Below are 27,703 nucleotides of genomic sequence, written 5' to 3'. Positions count from 1 at the left end.
CAGAGGAGACACTTGCAGCCTTCCACCGAGTCCCACAGCTCTCGGCATCATTGCTGCCTCATCAGCTTGGCAAAGTGTAAAGACAGGCAACAAAGCTTGCTTCCGGCCAGCCTTCACAGCCCTTACTGTGAATTCCAGCCAGCTGAAAACGTAGAGAGGGCAAGAAGCACACTTAGTTCTCATATGTCGTGAAATGTGTTGCAGGGCTGGGCTCACCCAACGTTTATTGACAGTGGCTCCCAGGAGAAGCAATGACCAGCTTTGGTCAGCGGCTGATGTCACTGGGCTGGGCCGCTATGTACCCTGAGCCTCCCTGTCAAACTGGGAGCACGTCAGATGAGAGGAAGCAGAGGAGAAGGATATTCCCTGTGGAAACAGGCCAGGGGGAAGGCAGGGGAGGGGGCTGGAGGGGAGGAAAGGAGCGAATAATAGGTGAGGGGTCTTGCAGAGAAGTCTTGCAACGGAGAGGCTGAGAGGCATAGTCAGGAATCTGCGCAGTCTTTGAAACAACCAAGGAGATCCAGTATCTCGGTGTCAGGGCAACAGGCCTTGCTTCTGTGGCCTCGAACGTAAAACAGATGACGTTTCCTAGATGTGCTGTCTCTCAGCTGAGGACACATTATAAATACAATTTTCAATCTGTTGTCAGCTGCCGTCAGCTCTGAGACAGAGGGAGCAGAATACAAGACTTGCTAGAAGGATGGTTTCATCCAATTTCTTGACCTTCCAGCTGCATCTAAGAGTGGGCTCCCAAATGGGCGTCAAACACCGACTTTGTCATAACAACATTAAGCTACAGTTACAGAGAACTTTTCCATTCTTACACGTCAGGCAGGAAAGGAACAAGACAGCACTGGGGGCCTTTTAAATGTCCAACATCATCTGTCTGTGAAAATCTATGCGTCAGGTAATGAAGCAAGCGGCTCTCTCCCCAGCCCCAGCTCCACCACAACCTGGCATTTCACTGTATGCTTATTTGTTTGTTTATTTTCTGTCTTTTTGAGAGCAAGTGGGGGCAGGGGAGAGATGGTATTTTTTGGTTCACTGTCTTCTTGGTGCTCAGAACAGCGCCTGACACATAGACAGCTCTCAACAATACTTGCTAAATGAATTCAGTTCCTTTCAAGGCAAACCTACCAGACAGTTCCACAGAGATGTCTAGGGAGTATGAACCAAAGACGACAACACTTAAACTCCTATTTGAGCAGGGGTGTTTTATAAAGACTTTGTGGAATCTATGTTCTTTCATCCTGGAGTAAGATGCCATTAGAACGTTCCTGTGATGATAGTTCTCTAGGAAATAATGCAGACAATGGAGGGGTGTGTGTATGGGTGTGTGTGTGTAGATACATAGATAGAGTCATTGTGGACGTCCTTTCTGAACTGGTGACATCTAACAGAGACCTGAATGAAATAATGGAATCAGTCCTGCAAATATCTGGGGGAAAGGCATCCAAAGCTAAAGAAACAGCAAGTGCAAAGGTCCTGTGGTGGGAGTGAACTTAGCCTGTTCGAGAAAGAACAAGAAGGCTGGTGTGGCTGGAGCAGGACAATGGTGGGAAATGAGGCTGGAGAGATGCCAGGGCAGGCATCTCTCATGGAGAGTGCTAGGAGGCTGAATGTTATTCCAAGCTGGGCAGCTATTAGAAGGTTTTGAGGAAAGGATCAACAGCACCAGATGTATGTGTTAGTAGGATTGTTTGGGATACTGAGAACAGAAGAGACCTCAACAGAGGCAAGACTGGAAACTGGAGGAGTGGGATGAGAACACGGCAGCAGTCCAAGTAAAAGATGAGAGGGGCAGCAGGAGAGGAAGTGAGAAGTGAGGTGTAGAATATAGTATCATCAGAGCTGATAGGACTCACTGAACTTGTGAGGACGGAACATGGGAGGTATGCTTTGGCCTCATTCCTTCAAGGATCTCCTCTTTTTACCCCGTCTCTGCCTCTACTATTCCCCTGCCTTCTCTTCACCTTCCTAGGCCATGTTCAACTCTCAAGGCCAGTTAAAACATCAATGTCTTAAAAAACCTTTCCTGACCACCTCAGATGGAGGACTCCATCTCTCTCAAAAAATTAAAAAGTAAACAAATGAATAAACACAAGCCTAGAGAAACCCCTTAGTAAGCTTAATGCCCACAAGGGTCAAAGTCACAACAGTCAATCTTATCTTGGTCCTAATGTTCTCAAACTTCTCTAAAGAGCTTTCACTAACAGTTCCCCTCCAGGATCTGCCCACTATGCCTGAGATCCTCTAGGATGCTACAAGCTGGAATGAAGGTCCTGCCCCTGGTTATCCCCTGGCAGGTCCTAGGAATCTCTGTCCAAGGTAACCCCAGGCTTACCTGTGAGACACACGTGCAACATCCAGGATAAGTTAGCCTCCAGATGATGACAGTTGTCCCCAAGGCTTTCTCGAAGCTCACACAGTATCGAATCCCACTCACCATGTACCCCTCTGCTAATGCCTGCAGGCTAGACTAATGTATCCAGGCTCAGAGGTGAAGGGCCTGCCAGGGCAAAGCAAACGGGCTCTGTGCTGATCTGTGACCAGAATTCGTCCAAGTTGCAAATGTGCAGACCCAGAGGCTATTCTCTGCTCTGGGTTTCTCTGCCCTAAATGTCCTGCCTCTGCAGCAACCTCTTATGCCCTCTGCAGGTACAGCCCAGCTCTCTACTTTCCTTCACATCCCCCCACGGTGCCTGTGGGAGAGAACTGCACAGAGACAGTCCCCCCCCCCCCCCCCCCATGCAGGTATAATGATGCCGAGGTAGCTGCTGGGCTGGAGCACTACGACATGTTACATATCCTCCTGGGAAAGGAGTCTTTCCCTCTAAGACAGGTAGAAGTCAGTGTTCCTTCTCACCAGCAGGCAGCTGGAACACTCCTGCCAATAACTCAACAAGGGCCCAAGATGGGCTGACTTGAATGTAAACACAGCTTCGTCATCCAGCATTTGCTGTGGTTTTCTGCTTCTTACTTTGAAGGGAGGCAAATACCCGAGTCCTGAATGATGACAGGATATACCAGTCCACACCCTCACAGGTTCCTTGCCTTGCTGGATGCTAATCCTGCTTAACAGGACTCCCGGCACTTCTATGGCTATGGTATTAGGTTTATGGAATACCTTTTGAAAATCAGAGTACTGTATTTTTTTTTTTTAAAGGCATGAGATGTACGTAACATGAGTAGGAACATCTTCAACTAATTCCTTGAAAACACATGTCTTTTTCTCATTCTTAAGAAAATCCCACCATCTCAAGCCGGAATCAAATACACTGCACATGTACCCACACTGAGCCCACAGCAGACATTACTAATTGATCACAGAGCTATTTTCCACTGACTCAGATGCAGTCTTTTAATTGTTCTAAACAGCCACTTCCAAGTGATCATAGTTGGCCTAGAAAGTGGAACTATTCCCATTTCTGCTCATAAAATATCTGTTGCTCTGTCAATGATGATTTGGAAGTGAGGGGTGGGGAAGGAAAGGAAGAGAAGAGAGAAGGGAAGAGAGACTCTGAGGGTAAATTATTTGTCATCAATAAAAATATATTCATCAAGGTATTGTGCAAGGCACTGCAGAAGTTCAGAACAGGGGCAAGAGGAATGGTGAAAGAAGCATGAAAGAAATAAAACCTCTAGATGAAACACACACACAGTCGCACACACAATTACTATCAACGGAGCAAGAGATCGTCCAGAGATACCCGTTGATGTGACTATACACTCAAAGTGGATTCTTTGTCCCCCTAGCATAAGGGAGGTAGGACCTAAGAATATCAATCGCTATTTCTACCAATTTCTCTGCCTCCTCAAATCAAAAGGTTTTTATATAAAACGAAGCCCTAGATTTTCAGAAAATTTCTGCCTCTGAAAATAGCTCATCAGGGGATAAACAGCTCAGGGGAAAACAATGATTGAACCATTTATGGAAGAGGCTAAAGTGGAAGAAAACCAAGAACAGCGCATAGATGGGTAGTTTAAAACAATCCAGATTTCATTAATGCTTTCTAGTTACCTTCCTGGGAGCCTGAACATGCTTTTTCACAAAAGTCAATGGCTTTATCTTCAAGGCCAAACAGTGAGGCCATTCACCCACTTTTGCTCTGCTCGCAGTGGAGTCAGATGACATCATGGCCCCCAGAGGGCATTCTTGGCTAAGCCAGGACCAGACTCTGGGGCCCTGGGATCCTCAAGGATGAAGACCACATGCATAGGAGGGGGTTGCACCTTGCAGCCTGACCCTCTCCTCCATTCACAAGGGCAGCCGGTACCTGCCTTGCTTAATGGTATATTCAAGGGAAGACACATATCATGTCCCATTTTTGAGGATAAAAAACATCCCCACAACCCCCACCCTCCCCCCCGCCCTGCAGTTCACTCCTCAAAGCCAGGAGCTCAGATAACCTGTCCATCCACAGGGCGGACTTGAGGGAGCTCTGCAGAGGGAGCTGCCTCTCAGACAGACTGTCTCCATCCCTGGCCTGTGAACAGTCGTCCACTGGAGCAGAACCCTCTCCCTGCTTCAGGCAGTTCCTCCCAAAGGAGAAGAGAAACAGCTGGAAAGTGTTGTTCCCTGATTAGTAGGTAAAGCCCATCTACGAATGATGAAGCACATTTATTTTCTTTACTGCTGGAAAACAGCGACGCTGGAAAACACCAAAGTCTTTTCCTTGTTATCACTCACCAGCTCCATGCAATTTTGGCTCCTTGGGTTCTGAGGCGCAAACTGAAAAGATGAAGAAATTTTGACCCAGAGGGACTTCTCTGTTTCAAAAGGTTAAATCTTTCTCTCTTTTTTTTCCCCACCCTCCAGCTGAATGTTACAACTAAAGAGCATCATCAGAGGAAGAAATGTTAGTCGGTCACTAGAGATTAGGCAAACAAGTGAAGATCAAGGAAGCCTAAAGGGCAGTGTGGAAAAGCCCCATGGAAAATATAAGCAGGCCCTCTGCTCTGAGAACAGAATTTTTATAAGGAGATTCTATCTGTGCTTAAAACTCAGAAGACAGTTTGGTTTCCTGGCTCCCTAAAACATCAACATTTCCTCCTAATGGTCCAATAGGATGGGCTTTTACATAATTACTAAGTAGTCAACTTTTTTCTGGGGTGGGGGAGAAGGTTAGGGCCTACTGCAGTAGAGGCAGTCTATATTAAGCAAACCAGAGAGGTGAATGATTTGGATTCACAAATTAAGGAGAGATTGTTCTAGAAAAGGATAATCAAATAAGGTCTTTTAATTAAGACACCGATTTTTAAAACCCACATTTTGTTTCAGCTGCTCATTCATTGCAAAAGAGGTCCATCCCACTGGTTGTTCCGTGTGTTAGTCATAGTTTGCCAATGCGTACAACTCCTTTACCTTTACCTAAGGGGAAAAAATAACCTTTAATAAACATTTGTAGAATATACACTGTGGCACTGCTCCAACTCCTGAGGATCCAGACATTAAACTATCTATTCAAAGATGCTGCCAGCTGAATGATGGACATTCCCACATACAGGTGAAACAGTAAATGCTATTTTTGTTCTGATCAGCTATTCTGTCAAGTCAATGGAAACGCCTGTGTTTTTTTGTGGGTACATGTCATTGCTAAAGTTGGGGCTGAAGAGTCTGAAAGTAAGCCAGCTATTAGCAGACGTGCTAACACAGATTCTATCTTTAGTTGGACTGTTAAGAACAAAATGTGTCAAAGTAAAGTGTTAAAGACTCTGCCATCATCTGCTATTATTTGGGGGAAACATCAACTGGGAAGGTGTAGAAATGGGGTGAAGGGGAGGAGAAGCCAGCACCCTAGCAGAGAGCCTAAGAGACTGCAGTTCACATGTACTGTGATTTTCAGGCATAAATGTGAGAGATCGCTCTTTAAAACAAACACCTTTTTAAACCTGTATGGTAGAAATGCAAAAAGGCCTCCATTAACACATTTATTATTAGAGGTTCCTTGGTCACAACAAAATATATCAGGTAGCACAACCCATGTGATTATCTGTCTTCTGAACATCTGAACTCTTGACTGAAGGAGGGGAAAAAGAACTCTAGCACACTTATTACTTTATATTTCACAGCATTGAGAAGTAGAATTTCTTTTTAGCCAGCATGACAATTACCTGCATGGCAATTACTCTCAATATGATAAATATTTATAGGAGTGGCTATCTGAAAGTCTGATTACATTTAGCCTGTCTGCTACAAAATGGCACTCACACATGAGCAACTCCAGACATTTCAGCATCCACAGCCTTCCATGACTGACACGGGATGGCTAGGTCAGCCCGCAAGGACCCCAGGTTCAAATTCTTGTTCTGCCACTTGCTGGCTGTCAGATCTTGGGTGAGTTACTTAACATTGTTGTGCCTCAGTTTACTCATCTGAAAAATGGGGGTAATCGCCATATCTCATAGGATTGCAAGATGGGTTAAAGGAGTTTGTGTAACATATAAAGCACTTAAAGAGTTTACCATGTACCAGGCATTATTCTAAGTGGTGGCCATTATCTCCTCAAAGAGGGCCTTGCCCTGTCATACCGAGTCCTCCTCTTGAGCCCAAGGTGCCCACTGTGTATCTCATCATATTGTGAAAAACTATGTGTCTGCTTCTGCTACAAACTACAAAGAATTCAGGCCTGGTGGCAAGAGCTAGGTCACAGAGCTCTGCATTAATATCACCAAATTCAGCAGAGAATCTGAACTGAACGATCCACGTATAAAATAAATAACCTAAACAAACAAATAAATAGCATTGCCCACTCTGAGCTTATTTCTGTTATTCATCCCTTTGGCTCTCCAATACGGCATTAAGTGAGTAAAGTAGCTACCTTAGGTGAATTAAGAACCACAGTATATTAAGCCCAGTTCACAAAAATCACAACTACTGTTTAATCACTTGGATATAGTCTACATGGGATGACAGCTGAGATAGTCCAAATGCCTCTGTTATTACTGTTAAAAGAAAAATGTCCTGCCTTTTTATATGAAATTAAAAAAAATCCAATTTAATTGAAAGGACTGTTTTGTGTATTTTTCCCTCTCTTCCACAGTAGGGGAAACAGGCACTTCACAAGAAAATAAGCTCACATTACATTACAATGAGTTGATGTTATTTTCCTAAGCATAAATCTCTAACTTTCAAGTGGTTCACTGGGGCATAACCAGTCTGTTCACCAAAACCTTCTACAACCCACAGAAGGTTCAAAATAAGAACTTACTTCAAATGATGGCCTTAATCAAAGAAGGTCCTACTCTCTTCATTCTATAGAGCACTAGTTACTTGGAGTAACACCGTTTATATTTTTTTTCTCTCCACAAGGAAAGTTAAAGTAGAGCAGAGTTTTGCTTAACTAAGTCAGGAAGAAAACTACTCAGTGCAACTTCTCATTCACTAGTAGTAATGGAAGTTTCGCAATTACAGGTACCACGTGAGCACGAGAATTTACTAATGATGGCCCCCATGAACTGAGAGACCCCGAAATAGCTTCTGAATCATTAAAGAATGTTGACGTTACATGATAATCCTTAACATGTCTATGTCTAACAACAGAACTTCAAAATATATGAGGCAAAAATTAATAGAATATATTAAAATTAATGAAAGTAATTATATTAAAATTTTATTAACAGAATTAATAAAAATTAATAGAATAGAAAAATTGGAGAAATAGATAAATCCACTATCATAGTTGGAGACGTCAATACATCTCCTCTATCTGAAACGGATAGATGAAGCATGACAGAAAATCAGTAAGGACATAATTGAACTCAACAACACCATCAACCAACTGTACATAATTGACACCTATGGACTACTTCATCCAACAACAGCAGAATACACGTACTTCTCAAGCTCACACAAACAGTTATCAAGCTCGACCAGATTCTGGGCTATAAAACCTACCTTAACAAATTTAAAAATCTAGAAATCATTCAATGTCTGCTCTCAGACCACAAAGGAGTAAAATACTGGAGATTAGACAACACATTTCTAAGTAACAGATGGGTCAAAAAAGAAATCTCAAAACAGTGAAAAGAATAGTTTGAAATAAATAAAAATGAAAATAAAACTCATCAAAATGTGTAGGATGCAACGAAAGAAGTGCTTAGAGGAAAATTTATAGCATTGAATGAAAGTATTAGAAAAAAAGAAAGATCAATAATCTAAGTTTTTGCACCTTAGAAAAAGTTAGAAAAAGAAAATAAATTAAATCTAAAGTAAGCAGAATATGATAAAGTTTTTCATGTTAGTTACTGTCTTGTTCTACTTTAAATATCTGAAAATTAGTCATCCACGTGGGACAGCACTTCTCACACTTTTCCATTAAAAGCCCCGAAATGGCAAAGAAAAGGAACTCATACCCATTCCTTTAGAATCTGGGGGCGTAATCTGAAACAATTGAAGACAAAAAAAATTATCTGAGGTGTTACATCCTAACAATTAATTTTGATATGTCAATCTTCCATTCTATTTGCTAATATATCGAGTTTATTTTAATATAGAAAACAATGTTCTGACTTGCCCGCTAAATTCCTTTTTGATTCCTTAATTATTCCGTGTTTCAGTGAAATATGCCAGGTTTGGTCTGTGGTTCCAAGGATGCCAGGGCATACTCCACAGTACTCCCATTTGAGAAGGGGACATGAAAATATACAGTCTCTGTTAACCAGAATGTTACATGGTGGATTTCAGAGCTGCCTCATGACCCCCAATTCCTGCAAAGCACAAGGTTCCAGAAAGAATAGGAGAACATAGGCAGGTTCACCATGCCTTTTAGTACAGTGAGACCCAAGGCCCATCAGTCTTGACCAAGCTGAGGAATGAGATGAAACATCCTTTCTCCAGAGGGGTTGAAACATGGCAAGTCATCCTTCTCTCCAGCACCACAGTAAATGTTCCTTTCCTGCCTCCCAAATGTTTCTTCCTACAACACGCTCTAGGTGTGAGGAAGTAGAAGTCTTGTCATGAGAGGGAGAAGTGAAATGACACCCCCCGTAATACATTGCCTACTTTCTTGTTCTCAATATTTCCTGCCCCAATTTCCTGGGGCCCAACCCAAAAGAATGGTTCATTATAGGGTGAGCCTCATATTAATGGAATAGAACAGAAACTCCACAAAAAGACCCAATACTCCTAAGAATGTATCAAGTGACAAAAGTGGGATTTGAAATCAGTGAATAGAGAATAAATTATTCAACAAGTTATGTTAGAGTAACTGAATCATTATTTGACAAAAAGGCAAGTTAGATTCTTATCTCATATCTTACACTAAAATACATTCCCTAGGAATTGAAATTTAAACCTGAAAAGTAACAATGTAAAAGTACAAGGGAAAATGAGAGATCAAACAATCATTTCAAATGCCTTCCTACCCCAACACTGGGTATTATGTAAAAGTAGAAATCATAAAGGAATAATCAACATATTTTAAGTCCTTAAAAGTAAAAACAAAACAAAACAAAAAAAAACACACTTCTGTAAAGTATGGACACATATAAATTTAAAACAGGACACGTAAATTTAGAAGGCAAAATGAAGAAAATATTTTCAATATATCTTTTTAAAAACTGCTTATTAATCAATGAGAAAATAACAAACCTACCCAAAACATGGCCTAAGGACAGAAACAGGTAATTCACCAGAAAATAAATTCAAATACTCAAACATGAAAAATCACTCAATTGTACCAAACTTTGGTCTTACTCAAAGAAGTACAAATTAAAACAATGAGATACCTTTCGACAACATAATTAGCAAAGTCTAGAAAATGGTAATATTCACCATAGGCAAGTTTGCCGATATATAGGTATTCACACATTGGTGGTAGAAGTATAAATTTGAACAGCTTTTCTGGAGGGCAGATTGTCACAACATGTTAAAAGGTGAAAAAGTGTGTACCTTTGACCTGGTAATCCTCGGGATTTGTCCACAGAAGATAATTAAAAGACTCTGGTAATGATTTCTTTAGCTGTAAGAATTTTCATTTCAGGTTTCACAACATACCTCTCAATAAAGGATGGACAAATAAACGATAAAGTTGTACAATGGGATGTGTTATAATCATTAAAAAATCATAGGTCGTTACATATATTTATATTTTTGCCATATAAATACTTCCCTATAAAGTGTAAGGGAAAAGCAAATGTTAATCTACCACATGCCATTTTTAAAGGAAAAAAAGTGAATACACAAATATCTATATCCATACGCAGAGTAGGATCTGGTAGGCTACCTGCTAGTTAAACGTAGCAAGAAGATTTCTCTGGTGAGTTGATTTTGGGGGCGTTTTTCAGATTTTGTTTGTTTGTAGATTCTGATTTCCATTTCATTTGGGAAAAAGAATAAGTAGGATATACCTGAGGCTGGCAGAGAAGGAGCATATTCTGAATGGCCCACATGGGGAGATGGTGATCCGAGGGTGTACAGGTTCTGTGAACACTAAGTGGGCCTGCACAGCGGCAAGCACAAGAAGTGTGTTTGTTCTGGGGGTTTTCTTTGAGGGGCAAGGGAGTGGTTGATGAGGTTTAGAGCGAGTCCAGATCCAGAAGGATTCTTCATCTGGGTGATCTCTGAGTTTACCTCACCTCCCTAAAAAATGCTCAGGCCCCAGGCTTGCTTTCATTCCAGTTCAGGGACCTATGATTCATCCCCTGAAACCCTAATTATAACACCCAAGGTCTGCTATGTGCAAAAAAACATCTGTCATTGTTTAAATTTGCTGGCAGGGGGTGTGTACAGTATGCAAACCGGCCTGATGGTGTGCTCCTCCAATGCAAAAATAAAAACCCAGAAGCTGTCTCAAGGTGAGAAGTGCTCAAGCCCAGAACTTCCAACAGAGCTCAGTGCCAAATAAGGTGAACAGGTTATGTCCCTCCACAGTTCATATGCTAATTCTTCAGAGCCACAGCCACAGTAAAAGTTACAGGTCTTGAGCTGTTTCTTTTAACCAAGGAAAGTATCCTAAGTTTGTCTTTTCCCAGTTGGTTGCCAAGGCCTGCAGAGGGAGGGAGCAGAGTGTGTAATTGCAAACCTCTCATTTATCAGCTTCAGCTGCTTTTGTGCCACCACATTACGTGTACCATTTAGCCAGTTAATCTCCTGTACCTCTTGGAAGGAGAGTAATTACACAGAGAATGCCTCAGACCTGGCAAGAGATGACGAAAGAGCAGTCAAGGTACATCTATCCTCTAAGCACCCAGGAGAATTGTTTACTGACCTCATTCACTCTTAGATCAAAGGCCCTAAAGAACTCAAGTTGAAGATATGATCTCTTTGTAAGAATCCAATATTTTGACGTAAAAGTATTGATCTTAAAAACAAAACAAAATAAATAAACAAAAAGTAAATGAACAAACATTAACAAAAATCTCCCACTTAAGCTGGGTCGTCTTATTCCAAACACTATAGTAGCCTCTAATGGACACAAATAGCGTATTTGGAGGTTTTTTAAATTTTTAAAGCTTAAGGAACCAACAGGAAGCTACTTAGCAGCCTCTGTTAGAAGTTACAATGCTATGCATTATCCAAATCAGAAATGGCATTACTATAACAACTTTGACACATGCAGTTATACAAGTAAACGAGTTATGTACCTGGGCTTCTGGGAACACTATTTAAATACAAAGCTTTCACTTAAATTTGGCTTAATGATTAAAAAGAAGTTTGGTTTTGTTTTTCCCCAAAAATATCATTATCAAGAAAAAAACCTTAAAATACATTTTATTTTGGAGGCTTAAGTGTTTATTTCATATTTGGTGAAGTCGCATTAACCCAGGCCATAAATGCAAAGGAAAAACTTCAAATTAAAAGGATATTATATGTAAATCTGTGCTCAAAATTTAGAAATCTGAATTGAATAGATTGTAAGGAAAATAATTACCAAAAATTACTCAAAAGGTAGAAAACTCGAATTGGTCACTAAAAAGGGTGAGCTCAGAAGCTTCATAAGCAATATCTTTCAAGTCTTCACAGAACTAACCACTGATTTCCATATGTCAGCTATTCTAGAGCATAAAACAGATGAAAGGTTTTAAAATTTATTTTATAAAGCTGACAGAATGCTGACATAAAAACCTAAAAAAGAAAACAAGGACAGAGATGAAGAAGGGTCTCTGCCTGCCCTCAAGAAGCCCTCAACCAAGTAGAGAAGAGAAAGCAAGCACAACCGATGTTAATCCAAGGCAAGACATGCAAGAGGCCAGCGCTCCGCTGCTGAGGTTCCCAACCACAAAAGTTCACATACTCAAAGATTAAAATTAAAAAAGGCAAGGCAATAGCAGGCTGGATTCCACCAAGTTATATGTACAAGCTTGTTACCCAAAGGAGTTATGTGTACATCCCTTTTTACGGAAGCCCTAACCATCTACAGGTACTTGAGCAATACAAGAAAGAAGAAGCAAAAGACGGTGAGGAAAATTAAAAGCTTTTCAAGGTGAGGGGACAATGAAAAATTAAAGGCAAAAAGACTGAGCGTAGAATTCACTTGACAAGGGGAGAGATTCTGTATGAAAGAAAATTGTTTTCTCTGACAAAAAAAAAAGCACCAGCAAATACATAAAATTCCATTTCAATAAACTTCCAACTTTTTCTAAGCCCAGGTAACAACAATTTATTTAAGTCATATTCAATACTACCAATTCAGGATGCTTCAAATGAATTTACCCAGATATTTAGAGTGGGTCCAAAGGGAATATACCTTGTACTTGAAATGAAAAGTTCCTAAGAGATGGTTCTGGTCATCTCGATTTCAGGCTTTCCTATGAAACATTTTTATACTTGACATTTCACAGGTAAGCAAAAAAGTAAAACAAAACCAAAATTCACCACAGAAGCACCCCAATTTTCTATCTAGATGTACTATTAAACACACTAGCCTTGAGCATAAATTAAGTTCATACTTTAAAATGAGGTGATTAAAAATATTTGAAATGATAGCAAAACAATGGTCAGCTTTTAGCAATCCAGAAAAAGAGAAAAGAAAGAGTGACATGGTTGGCATTGGTCAGCTTAAGTCTAACAATATCGCATCATCACATTTTCCCTGGGTAAAATGTAAGAATACTTATGACAATGAAGAGATCTCAACAAGAATTCTAACTCTGCCCTGTTCGGCAAGACAGGCCATGAAAGCACCTTTAATAATGGCTCATAAATGCACAGTGGCATTTATAAACGTCAGAATGTACTTTTAGATAAAACGCAATTGGTTAAGCCAGAAGCTTCCCTAACAGCAACTGACAAGAGGGGTGGTTCTCCAAGTGTCCCTCCCCTCTCCTCCCCACCAGCAGCAGAAGCCACACCTGGGAACTTGTTAGACATGCAAACTGTCCCATCTCCGGCCTGGCAATCTGGTTTACCAAACCCTCCAGGTATGTGTGATGTGAGGGCAGTGCTATGACAGATACCACAGAGGATTGCATGTAAAACCAAGCACAAAATGCTCAATTCAGCGTGTCGGGCTATTCCCATTTTAGTCGACCAAACTCCACTTCCACTGCCCATCCCTTTTAGGGGGTAGCCCAAAGAGTAGACCCTGTTCAAACACACTTTCAAAAGGCCCTTAGACATACGGCTAATGGAAAAAGTAATTTCTTTTTCATGCATTACCATAGTAACATGAAGCATTGTTTACTCCTATAAGACCCCCTTTGCAGGGGACATTGAGTATTTACAGAAATAATACTTTTTCCTAAGGAAACCAAATTTTGGAAAAGCAAATACGGGAAACTTAGTCTCGAAGGCTTCCATATACACCTTTACAGCCCCTACATGAGCTTTCCCTAATTATGGCTGCCCAATAAGAAAAACGTGTCCCGGACCAACTTCCACCGTCTGCACTGAAAGACATAATTTCCATGTAATGGAGAACCATGTTACCTCATGCCCCCTACTGGTCCCTCAGGCCCAGGTCCACAGGGGAGCTGACCTTTTTCATTTCTACACATCCTTCATGACACTTCACGTCCTAGGATGTCCTTCGTTGGGTCTACATCTAGTGCACTTCTGGGAGTGACAATTAACATAATGTTTCCTTCTGGATTATACAACCCATTTCTGTATTATAAATCATTTCATTTTGCATGTAACCCTTTATTTTTATAGTTTATAAATAGCCTCCATATTTACCATGCCATTTGATTCTCATAACAACCTGTAATGTGGGTACAGTTTTATTTATCTATTCTTACTCTACAGATGAGAAAACTGGAACTCAGTGGTGAGTGTGGTAAACAACTATTAACTGTTATGGAGGAAACAAATATTTTGCATCAAAAATTAAAGAATTCATGATGTGCAAAAGAGCTCGCTTGAACCTGTCATCGGCCAAATAATATTTACCAAAATCATCAGGCAGGTTTTGGGCTGGGTGGTAGTTTTCTGGCTTAAGAAGGATGGGAATTAGGAAGATGAGATAAAACAGACAAATCTCCCAGTTACAGAACTGACATTACTTGCAATGAAATTCTATGGGATTCATATAACCACGACAATAACGTTGATGGCACTGAGATTAATTAAGCTCTTACTATGTGCCAGGCACCATTCTATGCTCATTAAACATATCCAACAACCCTATTAATATCACCATTTTAGAGATGAGAAAGGCAAGGCAGAGAGAAGCCAAATAACTTGCCCAAGAGTATACATCTTGCTTCCTGGACACAAAGGAGGATGTGGGACTGGAGGTGCCAAGCCCTGTGAGGTTTGCTCTGCCAGCAATGGAAACCTGACAGGGGAGGGCAGCCACCACAGGATCCTGGATTGCTGTTCCAATGTTGCCATTTTAGCAACAGTCTCCACATTCTTTCCACCAAAACATCAATCAATGTTCAGGTTTCAAGTAAACAGGAGCATCAACAGCTGGTTCCCTCTCAGATTGTTCCCTTGAAAATGGGGGAAGGAAGGGAGAGATCCTGGTTCTCTAGATCTTGGTTAGCGATGGAATACTGACTGGCTGATTTGCCTGAAACTGACTTCAACTAATTTAGGAAAATTAGAGAGGAAAGCAGCTCTGGGGGAAATGTGCAAATTAAAGATGCATGTGGCATTGATGAGGATTTAGTAAGCTAGCAGAAAGTGAGGTGGGAGGCAAAAGTTCTAGTAAGTGCTTAGTTTTTAAGAAATATAAATAAAAAGGAATCCTCACTGGTGTAAATTACTCTTGCCTTCTTTTTCCTCAACTTTTTTCAACTGCTCACATTTTGGAATTGTATGAGCCAGCTTTTATATATTGATCAATCTTTTAAGTTGATACATCTTTTTCTTAAGAAATGAAACAAAGATCAAGTTGAACATTTAGGCAAAAGAGAAAAATCAGATGATGAATGAATGCAGTCTTCATGGGCAGGTATATTATGATGGGTGTGTGTGTGTGTGTGACAACATTCAAAAGCTTCCTCAAATGTGTTTACCTTCATCATTTCCTGCCTCTAATTTTCACCGAATAACCTAAGACCACCTTGAGAGCCTAGGAATTCAACCAAACACCCAATTTGACATCAAGTTTTAGAGTATTCCACATAATCTCTCCTCAAGGCAAAAACCCAAACCTGGGAGATGGGACTAGATCGCCACAGTTAGGTAACTTCATGGCCACATTCCTTCCACACTCTTTACTAATCCCGGCCCAATGTGTGCTTCACTTTCCTCCTCTATAAAATTGGGATGATAATTCCTTGCTCATCAGAGCGATGTGAAAAGCAAATGAGTTAATACACGTCAAAGAGCACAGTGCCTGGCACAGAGTAAATGCTCAAGCTATTACTAGAATTTGCAAGAAAACAAAAAACAAACAAAAAGCCCCCTAAAAAACAAACAAAAAAACCCCATTACAACAGGGAACTGCATACAGGAGGCTTCTATCGTGTTGGTAATATTTTATTGCTTTAAAAAATCTAAAATCAAAGCAACCATCAATACAAAAAAATAAAAAGGTCGAAGAAAAGGGGAGCGGGGGAAGCTGTCCTTAATCATGGCACCTGTTGGCGAGTTTCAGGTGAGGGTACAGCAGTGAGCATACGGTTCCACCGCTGCTCCCCACCTCCCTTGGACGATGCCTCCTCTGCTGCTGCAGTTCTTAACCAGCGTTTCATGCGCAGGACTACAGGCGGGTCCGCGAACCCCCTGAAACTGCACACGGAACTGGGTAAGGCAGCAGCTCTGGGCATTCTGGGGCCGGGGGTGGGGATTCCACCGCTTTTCTCAGACTCTTTAATAGTGACCCTGTGGCGAGCAACTTGCTTTACAGGGTTAAACTCAGTGGATACGGACGGAACAAATCATTTCACGGAAGCTGCAGCGATAACCAGGATACCTGGGCTGTTGATCTGAACGCGGGAAAGACCCAACACCACAAGGACCCAGAGCCGGCCAGGTGTTGCGCCGCGCAACGCCCCGCACCGCTTACAGACCGACTTACGAACTTCACCGCTGAAAGCTCACCGGCTCCGCAACCCGGACTCGGGTTTGCGGAGTTTAACTTCCCCTCCCTTCCCCCATCGCTTGCTCCCGTCCAAGAACAAACTCAAAGGAAATTGGCAACTCTCTGTCCTAGGGTTTCACTGCTGTCCTCCGCTGACACTTCTCCCAGAGAAGTTAATTGAAAGAACAATTAATCCACACAAAAATCCAACGTCTACCCCAAAGCTCAAGAGCGCTGAAAGTCAGAGTGAGGGCGCCTCTGCTGACCGTAAACATCTGCCCGTCGTCGCTGGGGCTCCTATAGGCAGGGAGTACGAAAGGGAAGCAGGCAAGGTCCGGCTGGAGAGTTGGACGCCCGTCACCCTCTGCTAGTCTACAGCTACCGACAACGCGGGTGAAAACGGGCTTGGAGGCAGCCAGGTAAGCAGGTAGGTGTGGGCAAGTGTACGAGCACACAAACGCGGCGGATTAAAGTTCAAGCCAGTGCACACACCGCTTCCCCTTCCAGGGAGGGCGTTCTCACGCACAGCCCAGGCGATCACTTCGTGGGGAAAGCCTGGGCGCTCGATGGTCCGCCTCTTTGGAATGGGCTCCCCAAATCCCTTGTAAGACCTATTGACTCCCCTTGCCTCCCAGCCTCCAACCCTTGAAAAGCATTAGCCTACCTCCACTCTCATAGGTGGGTGCAGAAAACCCCCGAGAAAGAGAAATGGAGGGGACAGGGGAAAGCGGGGTGTCGCCAAGAGCAGGAGACACGCAGCAGGCAGCGTACGTACCCAGCGCGAACAGGGTGAGCTGTCCAGCCGAGGTGACCATTTTACGGGCGGCGGGCAGCAGGCGCTCCAGCCTCCTGCCCTACCTGCGGTGCCCGAGTGGTGAAGCGCAGCCTCGGTGCAGGGGGGAAAAAGGCGCGGGTGAGGCAAGGCCAGCCCCTGCGCGGGCGGGGCGGAGGGAGGACCTCCGCTGGCACCCACTCTACGGTGCTGACGGCCAGGCGGAAATGGAAAGGCGGTTACCGTCACCTCTCCGCCACTCCACGACTGGGGCACTGTGGGCCACCCTCCCGCCCCAAAGGGGGTGCCCCCCTAAGGGCAAAGGGGGTGGGTGTTTGGGGTTGGGGGCGGAGACACTGAATACCAAGCAGGGCGAGGGCGGTGGGGCGGGGCAATCGGAGACTATCTGAGCCCAGCCACAGGAGCCCAGCACCTACGCCAAGGAAAAGGCAGGAAGCTCCCGACTTCAGACACCACCCTCGGAATTGTAGGGCAGTGTGGCCCCAGGACCCTGCACCAGGGGTCGGTGCCCGCTGAGGAGCCAGAATGTCCGGTGCAGTGGCAGCTTCTAGTCTCTAGGCGGCGGAGCGGAGCCGCCCTTGCAAGGGGTCACCTGTGCCCAGGGCCAATGCAGGGGGGCTCACCCGAGCGAGGGTCTGGGGACACTGCCCAGAACGCGACGTGTGAGTTTCTCCGCCATCTGCCAAGACTTGGCCCAAGGCAAGTGCCCCTCAGAATCAAGCGAAGAATTTGTTAAACCAGGTTTCCCTCCATCGCCCCCTTCCCAGCCAAGAACACTTGATTCTAGGGATGCTTGCTGCTGGAGCACAGCCACCCCATGTTCCCGGGCAGGCACATTAACATCAGCGGGTCTTCGTCCATCTGGTCTGGGGCTGACGATGACGATGAGTCTCTGTTTACGGGGCGCCTGATTATCTACCACTACCCACAGCCCAGCCTGCTTCACCTTGCCACAGAGCAGGGTAGTATGCTGACAAGTGTGCCCTGACAGAGGGATGTAGCTGGAACCATCTGGGTGTCCCTTTCAGGATTTGGGGCCTTGAGCTGGCCCCTGGTGCATTTGGAGAAGAGAAGGGGACAGGGGAAAGACACTCTGGGCAGAGAATGGAAGAACCATAGGTTCCGTGGGGAACATCCGGAGGGGACAGTATGCCCCTTGGAGGCAGTCGTATTCTCCGGATTCTCTGAACTCAGGGACTAATTCTCTTCTCCTAACCCCTCCAGCCTCCTGCCCAAGGTAGACCCTCTCTCCTTGGTGGTGGTGGGGGGAGGGCACAGGCGGAATCTCTTGCTGTTTCCTTGGCCCAACACTCAGACTCTCATGGTTGACTCTCGCTCTTTGTTTGGTGTGAGCTGAGAAGCCTACTTTCAAAAAGGCAGCACCAGGTCATTTGCCTCAACGTTTGAGCAGGAAACACCAGTGTGGAAAGGGGTTTTGAAAACAGTGTAACTTTATTTTGAGAAACCATTCCAATACATTTGTCAGAGGATACTTGGCTGTTCTTTCAACCCTTAATGATCCATGGTGAGGGTTTTATCATAAGCCCTGGGGTACCTGTGCCCACACCCATGTGCATGTACAGGGCACACACACACTTTCTCTAATAAGTGGTCCCCGATTCCGAACTTCAAGCATCTGTGCCTACCTCCTTCGGACTGGTCTTGCCTCAACTGGTCTTGCCTTCTTGTGGCTCATCTGTCTCCTTCCTGGACTAGCCTGCCTTGGCTATAGGAAGGAAGAAATGAGTTCTCCAGGCTCTTCTGTTCCCCAAGACCTCCAGCTAGGACTGGAGAGTGGACCTATTGCTGCTGAGACACACACATCAAGTTCACTGTGGCTGAGGGCTAGCTTTCCAAACTGGTAAGAGTCAGGGTCAGCAGTTTCCCCTTCTCTGTCCTCTGCCTACACACTAAGTTGGCACTGAAGGGAAATAGCAGCAGAATCAAGCCAATGAACGTGTCCCTCTCAGGACTAGGAAATCTTTTTAATGAAGAGATAATTTCCATCTTGAGAACTAAAGAGTACCCAAATCAAAGTACATTCTAGTGCTTGGAAATTGTTGATTCTCCCCCAACATTTTTAAGAGGCAGTCCCTATCTATAGTTTTATAAACCTTCCAATTTATTCAAGTCAAATAGATAATCAAAAGTTGGGTTGTTTTCTTTTTAAATATCTACAGCATTTTTCATAAACTAAACTGAAATAATTTTTGAACATTTATTTATAGAGCTACGAGGACAGCTAATATCCTAAAATGTTAACACTCTGCCTTTGGCATCTTCTATATCTCATTTAATCTTTACAACAAACTTATGAGATAGATTCCATCCCCCTTTTATACTAAAACAATTGAGACTTAGAGAATTTAGTAACTTACCCAGAGTTACAAAGCCAGCAACCGGCAGAGCCCATTTTTGAAAGCAAAATGAGCTGGTTCCAAGGCTTATGTGTTGGCTTCTATGCTATGTTGCCTCAGTTTCCACATTTTAAGTAGAATAATACTGAACTCATTGGGTTGATATGAGGACTAAATGTAAGAATTTATTTGAATGCTTAGCACAGTATTTGATATCAACAAATCTAGCTATGGTTTAAAGAAAAACTCCCTCAGAGGCCATACCTTTCCCTTTTCTCAATTTCTTGCCATTATCTTTATTTTATCATTTCCATATCAGAACTTTGCTGATGTGTATGCATGTACGTCTGTGTACATACGCAAACACACCTTCCTCCAGGGGATAGTTTCATAGGTAAATTGGGAACTATGAATGTGTTTCTCAGCCTGTGGTGTAAGAGTGTGGGGGAAAAATTACAGAAAGTGATTTAGAGCAAGAAATCACATTTTCCCTAAAGGGTGGTGTGATGCTTTTGTCAGTATGGATTTTATCGGTATAGAATACGTTGCTCTCTGAGCTGAGTGAAAATCCAGCTGTAGCCTTGGAAGCTATGTGAAGACATGGGTGCATTCCTTCAGCTACAGCTACAGGAACTAGGGCTGTCTCGTTTGGCTACTGAAGGTCCTGTTTCTGCGTGGACGTGGAGCCTGATGAATAGATGGCCTTCCCTCTAGGAATCCACCTGGGCTGCCTTTGCTTCAGCTGGCCCTGTGCTCAAGGTCACCCCTGCTGTAACAAGTCAATCACAGCCTCACCTCCCTGTTCCAGCAACAGAACTGTGTTATGTTCTACTGAGAGGCCAGTACAATCCCTCTGTCAGTTTTCCCTTTCCTTTCTTCTACATACTTATTACAGAGTGTATGTTTAAAGAGCCCCCTTCTTCACTGTAATCAGCCTCCCCCTCCTTCCTGATTCATATGTGGAAGTGATTGTGCGGCCACCAGTGCCGGAATCTTTCCTGAATGAATCAGGCTGGCTGAGCTCGCTGTTAGGTCAGCAATTACCCAAGGTTAGTGAGTAAACAGCCCAGACATTCTTAGGGAGGAAGCACAGCCATAGGCCACAGCACTGAAGGAATTACAGTTCCTGCAGACCAGCCTCAGAGAGCAATGACCAGAGTCTGTTTCAGGGGCTGGAGGACCTTCCTTGGTGGCAGCGTAGATAGGGGGACTCAGGGGGGAAAACAAGAAAGGGTGGCTTGCACAGTGGGAGGGCAAAGGTCAGATGCATCTGTGAATGAGAGAGAGATTTTATAAAGGACTCTGGAGAACTGTGCTTAGGAAGAGTGAGATTTTAACGAGTTAGGGATTTAGGAAAAGAAATCCAATCCAAAGTAAGGTATTGTCCAAGTATCAGCCACTGTGAAGACTTAGCCATCAATGTGTTCCTTACCTCTAGTCAAAGGAAAAATAGGAAACCTTGTGCTTGGTCCATTTTTACAGTTTTCATCGCCAGCATAATTGGTGGGGCAAGAAGTCATAAGAGGCATTTGCTTTGTCCTCAGCTACAGGGGTGATATTTATGGCCACTGTTGTCCAAAGACGGGTGTGACCTTCTGCTTAACATCTTGCATCCCCCAGCTCTCAGGTCTGCCTTAGGAATTCACTTTAAAGTTGTGTGTTAAGCTTGAATCCTTCCTTTTCAAGGGATATCATCGGATGGCTCTAAAGCCCAATATTGGGATCTGGAAGTTGATGGTTCCAGCGGTGCTCCAAGCACTTCCAAGACATCAAGGCACTAGGTTGAGTCTTTAAGATTTGGAGTTACCAGATGGCTGCTGCAACTAAAGACATTGTCTTCTCATATAGCTCGTGAGCTGCCTAGGTAACTGGATGCCGTAGACATATTCAGAGGATTCCGCACAACTCATATCAGACCATTCTTTTAAGCACACTTGAAGGGGGAAGAACTGTGCATTCAATTCTGTCCTTGCTGTGTTTGCTGCTGTCCTCCCGGCAGCCTCAATCATCCAGCAACACCATTCTGAAGACAGAGGATTGCCCCCAGAATTCTCAGGAGTGCCAAGGACAAAGTCCTAAATCAAATGCCTAGAAATCCTTAGGCAAGTAAAATAATGATGTTGATGGAAACAGGGTAGTAACGATCAAGAGAAGCAAAGGAGAGACGGGGGAAAATAATAATAAAGAATTGAGGAAGGAGAAACCAAAGAAAGAGAGTTGCAAAGGGGGCTTAATAATTTTTTTCAGTGATAGTTTAATCTGCCTGATAAGCTCACAAAATTCTCCCAAAACTCAGAGGAAAAGGAAAAAAAATTGACAGATAAGATATGAGACAGAGAAAGACAAAACCAGGCTATCCAAGATATTTTTAATAAGGAGCCCAGGAAGGAGCACAGAGCTGGCAGAGGAGAAAATGTTTTTGTTCCCCAAACGGTGGTGAGGAGAGGGGGATTAGTGATGAGAGGAGGGGGTTTTACATCCCATAGATGTACAAGGGGGAGGGGATTTTGCCTAAAGAGACTATGAAAAGTGCAAGGAAAACTTCCATTCTGTGATAGACATTCAGACCATCACATTAATCTTCCCATTTTGCCTTTCTCGCAGTCTTATTGAAACTGCCAAAGGGAAATAATGACAGGGGGAAATCTCTTCTTGTTCAAAACTGAAAAAAGGATTCCACCCACATACCAGACATTTCAAGGAATATCTGTACGACTTAATGCAGATGAGACCAGTTTGAGAGAAGGGTTTGACAACCTTCAATTCCCCTTACAGAAAAAAGTTCTCTTGAGGGAGGAACCCTCACCAGAAACGGTAAAGATCCCAAGGTTGGTTGTGGCAAAGGCTGCAGGCAAAGATTTATCACAGGAAAGTTGAGAGGGGCAAATGTCCATCTCCTTGAAGCATCTGGGAATTGTCTAGATACTGGTGTGCACAAATGGCAGGGACTCCGTAATGAGGCTCACATTTGGTGACTGGCACCGACTGAACATTGCCAAGGGGCGATGAATGGTAAGGGAAGTCACACCAGCTCCCAGCTAGCTTTTTGTGGTTATGGCATTCAGGGGAAAGAAACTCTTCAATATGAAGGTGAAACTCTGCTCTTTTAGGAGTCTCCACAGACAACTGGCTCTTAATTGTTTCTTTGCATCCATTCATTCTACACATGTCCACAAGAAACGTTATGTTTCAGGCACTAGGTTAGGTGCTAGGGATTTGACAAAGGACAAGTAAAATGTTCTCTGCTTCATGGAGTCACTCAGGCTGAAAAATCAGGTTACCTCTGAAGAAAAACATCATATTGCCATTTGCCACATGAGTGCCAAAGATAACAAAGCAATATTCCTGGAATTTTGAAGGGAAATGATGGTGACACAAAATTCTGTTTCTTACCAAGATATTTTAGACAAGCAGCTATTAAAAAGTAAACCATTCATATACAACCCAAGCTAGGAGGGGAAAAAAAGACTCCACAGAAAATATTCCAGTCAAGCAAATAAACTCAATAATGTAAAATAAATAGTGTAAAAAAATGGCAGTGAATGATGAAAGCAGTAAAACTCAATGTTGAACCTAACTTCTGATTTTTAATATCTTGTGGCACTCACTATTGGATGCCAATAGGACAAATATTTTCCTTTCCTTCTTACTAACAGAATTCCAATTTTGTGTGATTGACAATATGCCCTGACCCAAAGGATGAAGCAAGAAAACTTCTTGCCCGTTGTTGATGATTGGCCTAGGGGTGGGCATGTAACTAAGTTCTGGCCAATGAACTGTCAGAGAAAGTCTCCTGTTAGACTTCTTGGGGAGGAGTTTGCTTCTTGATAAAGATGGGAAGGGAGGTAGCCTGACCTTTCTTCCTGCCTTGAAGATGATTGTCTAAGGATGATATATCTGGAATGTGGCTTCCATTTTGTGGCTGTGAGGAAAAGGCCAAAAGAATCTGAGAGATGCCCATCCAGCACCGTAAAGCATGTCAAAGAACTGCTGAACCAATCCTGGACCTGCCTCTCTTCATCTGCCTTTCTATATGGTATAATTAAATGTCCTTAATGGCTGAGCCACTGTCATTCAGGTAGTCTGATATGTGAAACTGAAGGCATGGTTGTGTATTTAATAAAACTATTGAAGATAATTCTTGAAAGAAAACATATATACAGGGATGAGGAGTTGGGATTAAATCATAACAATCATCTAAATCTAAAGGCCCAAATTATTGTTATAGAAACTGGGAGGGGAGGGTGGCATAGAAGAAGGGAAAGTAAAAATGTAGTTGTTTTGCCATCTTTCATTAAAGAAAATGAATAGCTACTGTAAAATTCTTTTCTCTGGTAGAAATATAAATTCATTTAAAAATTTAATGATAACTAGTCATAGAATAAAAATAGAACATATAACATCCAAATTTCTGGAGGAAAAAAGGGAGGAGATAGAGATAGATGATAGATTAGATAGATAGATAAATGATAGCAAAAAGAGAGAAAGAGGAAAAATCCAAGAAATGCAAAAGCCAGAACACATATATATGATCATAAGGTAGAAGTAAACACAAAGGTAACCATGTTCCCATTAAACATGAATAGTTTTGACTCCCCTTGAAAAATACAAACTCCAACTAGAAGATTTTAAGAAACACCTCTGACAATGATATAAAAAGCAAACACAATTGCCCTGTAAATGCAAACCAAAAGAAATCTGATGAGGTAATATAATTATGAGAAAACTGAAATTTGCAGCAAAAAAGGAATTAACATATAAACAGGATAATTTGGTCAAAATTGATAGAAATATAAGGAAAACTACAAGGAAAAATTATAATCACTTTGTTTGGTAGATTGTCACATTAATGGTCCCCAATGAAGCATACTTCCTGTTACCAGGCGCTTGTGTAGTTCTTTCCCACATTGACTAGGTTTGGCTATGTGTCTTGCTTAGGTCAGTGGGAGTTCAGCAAACAGAATGATAGAAGCAGAGACTTAAAAATTCTTGTGCATTCAGGCTTGCCCTTTTGGAATGTTTCTGCCATCTTGAATAGAAGCCCAATCTACTTTTCTAGAGGCTATATGGAGGAGGGACAAGCCACCATTCCTGCACCCAGCCCCCATCCAATCCACCACGTGAATTCAGCTGTAAGAATGAATCCATCCGACTCATAGAATCATGGGAAATAATAAAATGTTACTATTTTAAAACACTAAATTTTGAGGTGTTTTGTTATGCTGCAATAATAGATAACGGATACACTTTGTGAAACCTGAGCATTTCTCTCTGAGGCACCGCAAAAGGATAAATATTCAGTAAAGTTATGATGAATTTGAACAATTTAGCTAATTAATTTAATATACCTAAATCAAAATTTTCTATTCTACAAATATACAGTCCTTTCAAGTCAAAACATTTGGGATCCAGCTAAAGCTATGCAAAGAAAAATTTGTAGCTATAATTTTTTTTATTAAGAAATAATAGAATTAAATGAAGTAACAATTTAATTGAAATAGAAAGAAAAAGAAGTCTAAGGAAAGCAGAAGTGTGAGTCACAATTAAAGCAAAAAATAAATGAATTAGAAAAGGCAATGATTAGTGAATAAGTGAAAGCATGTCTTTGAAAAGAATAATAAAAATGGTAAGACTAATCATGAAGAATGAAGAGAAAATTTTAATGTATTGGGAATGAGAAGTGGGATAGAACATGTTGAAAATATTTCTTTATAAGAAAGTGGTATGTATAAGTCAATGTTGATGAATTTGGAAAAAATTTCATTTAAACGAATATATTTTCTAGGAAAATACAGTTGCCAAATCAACTCAAGAAGATACAGAAACTTGAAAAGACAAAGAAGATAAAAAAGTTGTCAAATAATTACTCTGTAAAAGATGCCTGTTCCACAGAGTTATAAAGTATATTTCTTTTAGCCCTCAAGGAATTTAATGTTCTTACTGTTTAAAATGTTCCAGAACATAAAAGAGGATAAAAAGTGTCCCAATTCAGTTTTTCAAACTAAAATAATCCTGATATCCCAAACTAATAAAAGTAGCAAAAAAAAAAGACCAATCTGATTTAAGAAAATAGATGATAAAAGGTAAATAAAATGCTAGCAAATCAAATCCAAAATGATATTAAAAACAATATGCTATGACCAAGTCGAGTTTTTTCTGCTAAGTCAGGTAATATTTTAGTAACATAAATAATTATATTATTTAAGTTGAGATATAATTGACATACAACATATTACTGTCAGCTGTATGTGTACAACATAATGACTCGTTATTTGTATATATTGCCAAATGATTATCACAATAAGTCTAGGTAACATCCATCCCACACAAATTTTGTTTACATTCGAAAATCAAAGGTAATACATAATTATCTCTATAGCTGTGGGGAAAGTTCTTAGTTTACTAGAAAGAGGCTACTTCATTAACATAGGGAATACCTGTGTCAAATGAGCATTGACAAAATTCTTCATATGAAATCATTGGAAGCGTCCCCATTAGAGGCAGGAACCAAACAAGAATGCTAACCTAACCACTGTTCTATAAACTTCTCCATACAATTTAATGGTGAAGAATCTTAAGGTTTTTTATACCCATTACTTTTATCTATTCTTTCCCCACTGATTTGAAATAATACCTTTATCATATTGCAAATCTTTTATATTCTTGGTCCTGTTCATCCCCAGGCTTTTTGTATTTTAAATCACACACACACGCACACACACACAGAAGTTTAACCAATTGACATTCCTACCAGCTGTGGTAGGCGGTTTCCTATATTACGTAGTTTTCCCTCAGCCAAATTAATATAAATCGTCTTTTTGGGTTAAAGGTGCCTTGGAGAATCTGATGAAAACTATGATTATCTTCTTGTCTCTCCCCATATAGCTCTGCCTATGTCTACATCTATGTATCTATATACCAAATTATTCATATTATTATATGCATTACAGACTCTCTGAAGCTTATGCCCGGACCCCCAGTTAACATCATCTGATGTAAATATTCATCTATATGTATTCTACCACCTTTTACATTTGATTCTTTAATCTAATTGACATTTTTTTGGTGATTATTTATAATACATCCCTACAGTATGATCCAAACATTGTCCCTCCCCTATAAATATGTTAATATACGTACACAGAAAAACAGATAAACGCTATCGACATCCCAAAAACGTCTAACACTTATGTCTGGGTGGTTTAATTGAGTGATTCTTTGTCTATTCTTTGCTTTACTTCTTCTTACTTAAATATTCCATAATGAATTTATTTCCCTTTTGTAACAAGAAACAATCAGATTTCTTTCAGAAGGAAAGGCAGTGAGTATAGTTTGGTGGGTTTCAGAGTTGCTGAGAATGAGATGAGAGGGTCTCTCTTCTTTCCTCAAAGTAAAGATGATCATGGTGCTTGAGGAGGGATGAAGTTTGAACATCAGCTGTTTGTGCTGCTGCACCAGTGTGGGCAGGAATCAGAGGCTGTCTGGGCCCATCTCACTGCCTGGACAGAGGGGCCTCAGTGTGCACTGGGGCCTGAGATAGGCCGATACCATGCTCTCCAACAAGGGCTCTGTGTCTGCCACTGTCCAACACAAAGGACAGAGGCCCCCTGTTTACTTTGGACTCTAAATGTTCAAATGAAGGATAGCAAAAACATTTGAGTTTTCCCTCTTTTCAGTTTCTTACAAAAAAACAAATTGTAGTGAGTCGGGATTTTTTGGCATCTTCCCTGAATAAAAATCAATCAGATTAGTTAGATTGCTGAGGGAATCCTCAAGAGCTTTCCTTGTTTATTTTTTATTTTTATTATTATTTTTTTTAGGTTTATGGCTTAAAGGCTAAGAAGTAGCAGTGACTGACTAGGCCCCTGAATTGTCCATTCATTTCCCAGGAAATGGGGCCTTCCCTGTACCTCGGTCAGCTGGAACAAGTGACCTTTGACCTTTGGCAGTAAGCTCCTGATAGGCTGAAAGCACCCACATATTCACGGCCATGCCACCTTCTCTCTCCCTTCTGTTCACCCTCCTACACAGTGGAATACTCTTTTCTTTTCAGATGCTCATTTAAGCTCCCGCCTCTTAGGAAATTAGACCTACAAAGGGAAGGACGTTTTATCAGACACAGGAGTCTTTAAATCACA

At 41.9% G+C, this 27,703-nt stretch overlaps 1 protein-coding gene across 3 annotated transcripts in view; it reads right to left on the bottom strand.

The window, feature by feature from the left end:
- Nucleotides 1-17,483, bottom strand: part of TGFA (transforming growth factor alpha) — a 91,556-nt gene extending 74,073 nt beyond the window's left edge. The window contains exon 1 of one of the 3 annotated variants that reach the window (XM_019718692.3): nucleotides 17,191-17,483. In XM_019718692.3, coding sequence (XP_019574251.1) covers nucleotides 17,191-17,230 — 40 coding nt within the window. In that variant the 5' untranslated portion in view covers nucleotides 17,231-17,483. The remainder of the gene's footprint in view (nucleotides 1-17,190) is intronic. The other 2 variants (XM_019718685.3, XM_019718678.3) reach the window with 2 other exon arrangements.
- Nucleotides 17,484-27,703: the final 10,220 nt, after the last annotated feature.

The sequence above is a fragment of the Rhinolophus sinicus genome, chromosome 2 (genome assembly GCF_057876585.1).
Source record: "Rhinolophus sinicus isolate RSI-liver-muscle chromosome 2, RSI-T2T, whole genome shotgun sequence".
In the NCBI taxonomy this organism is placed as follows: Eukaryota; Metazoa; Chordata; class Mammalia; order Chiroptera; family Rhinolophidae; genus Rhinolophus; species Rhinolophus sinicus.
This window is presented reverse-complemented; position numbering and strand designations above follow the sequence as displayed.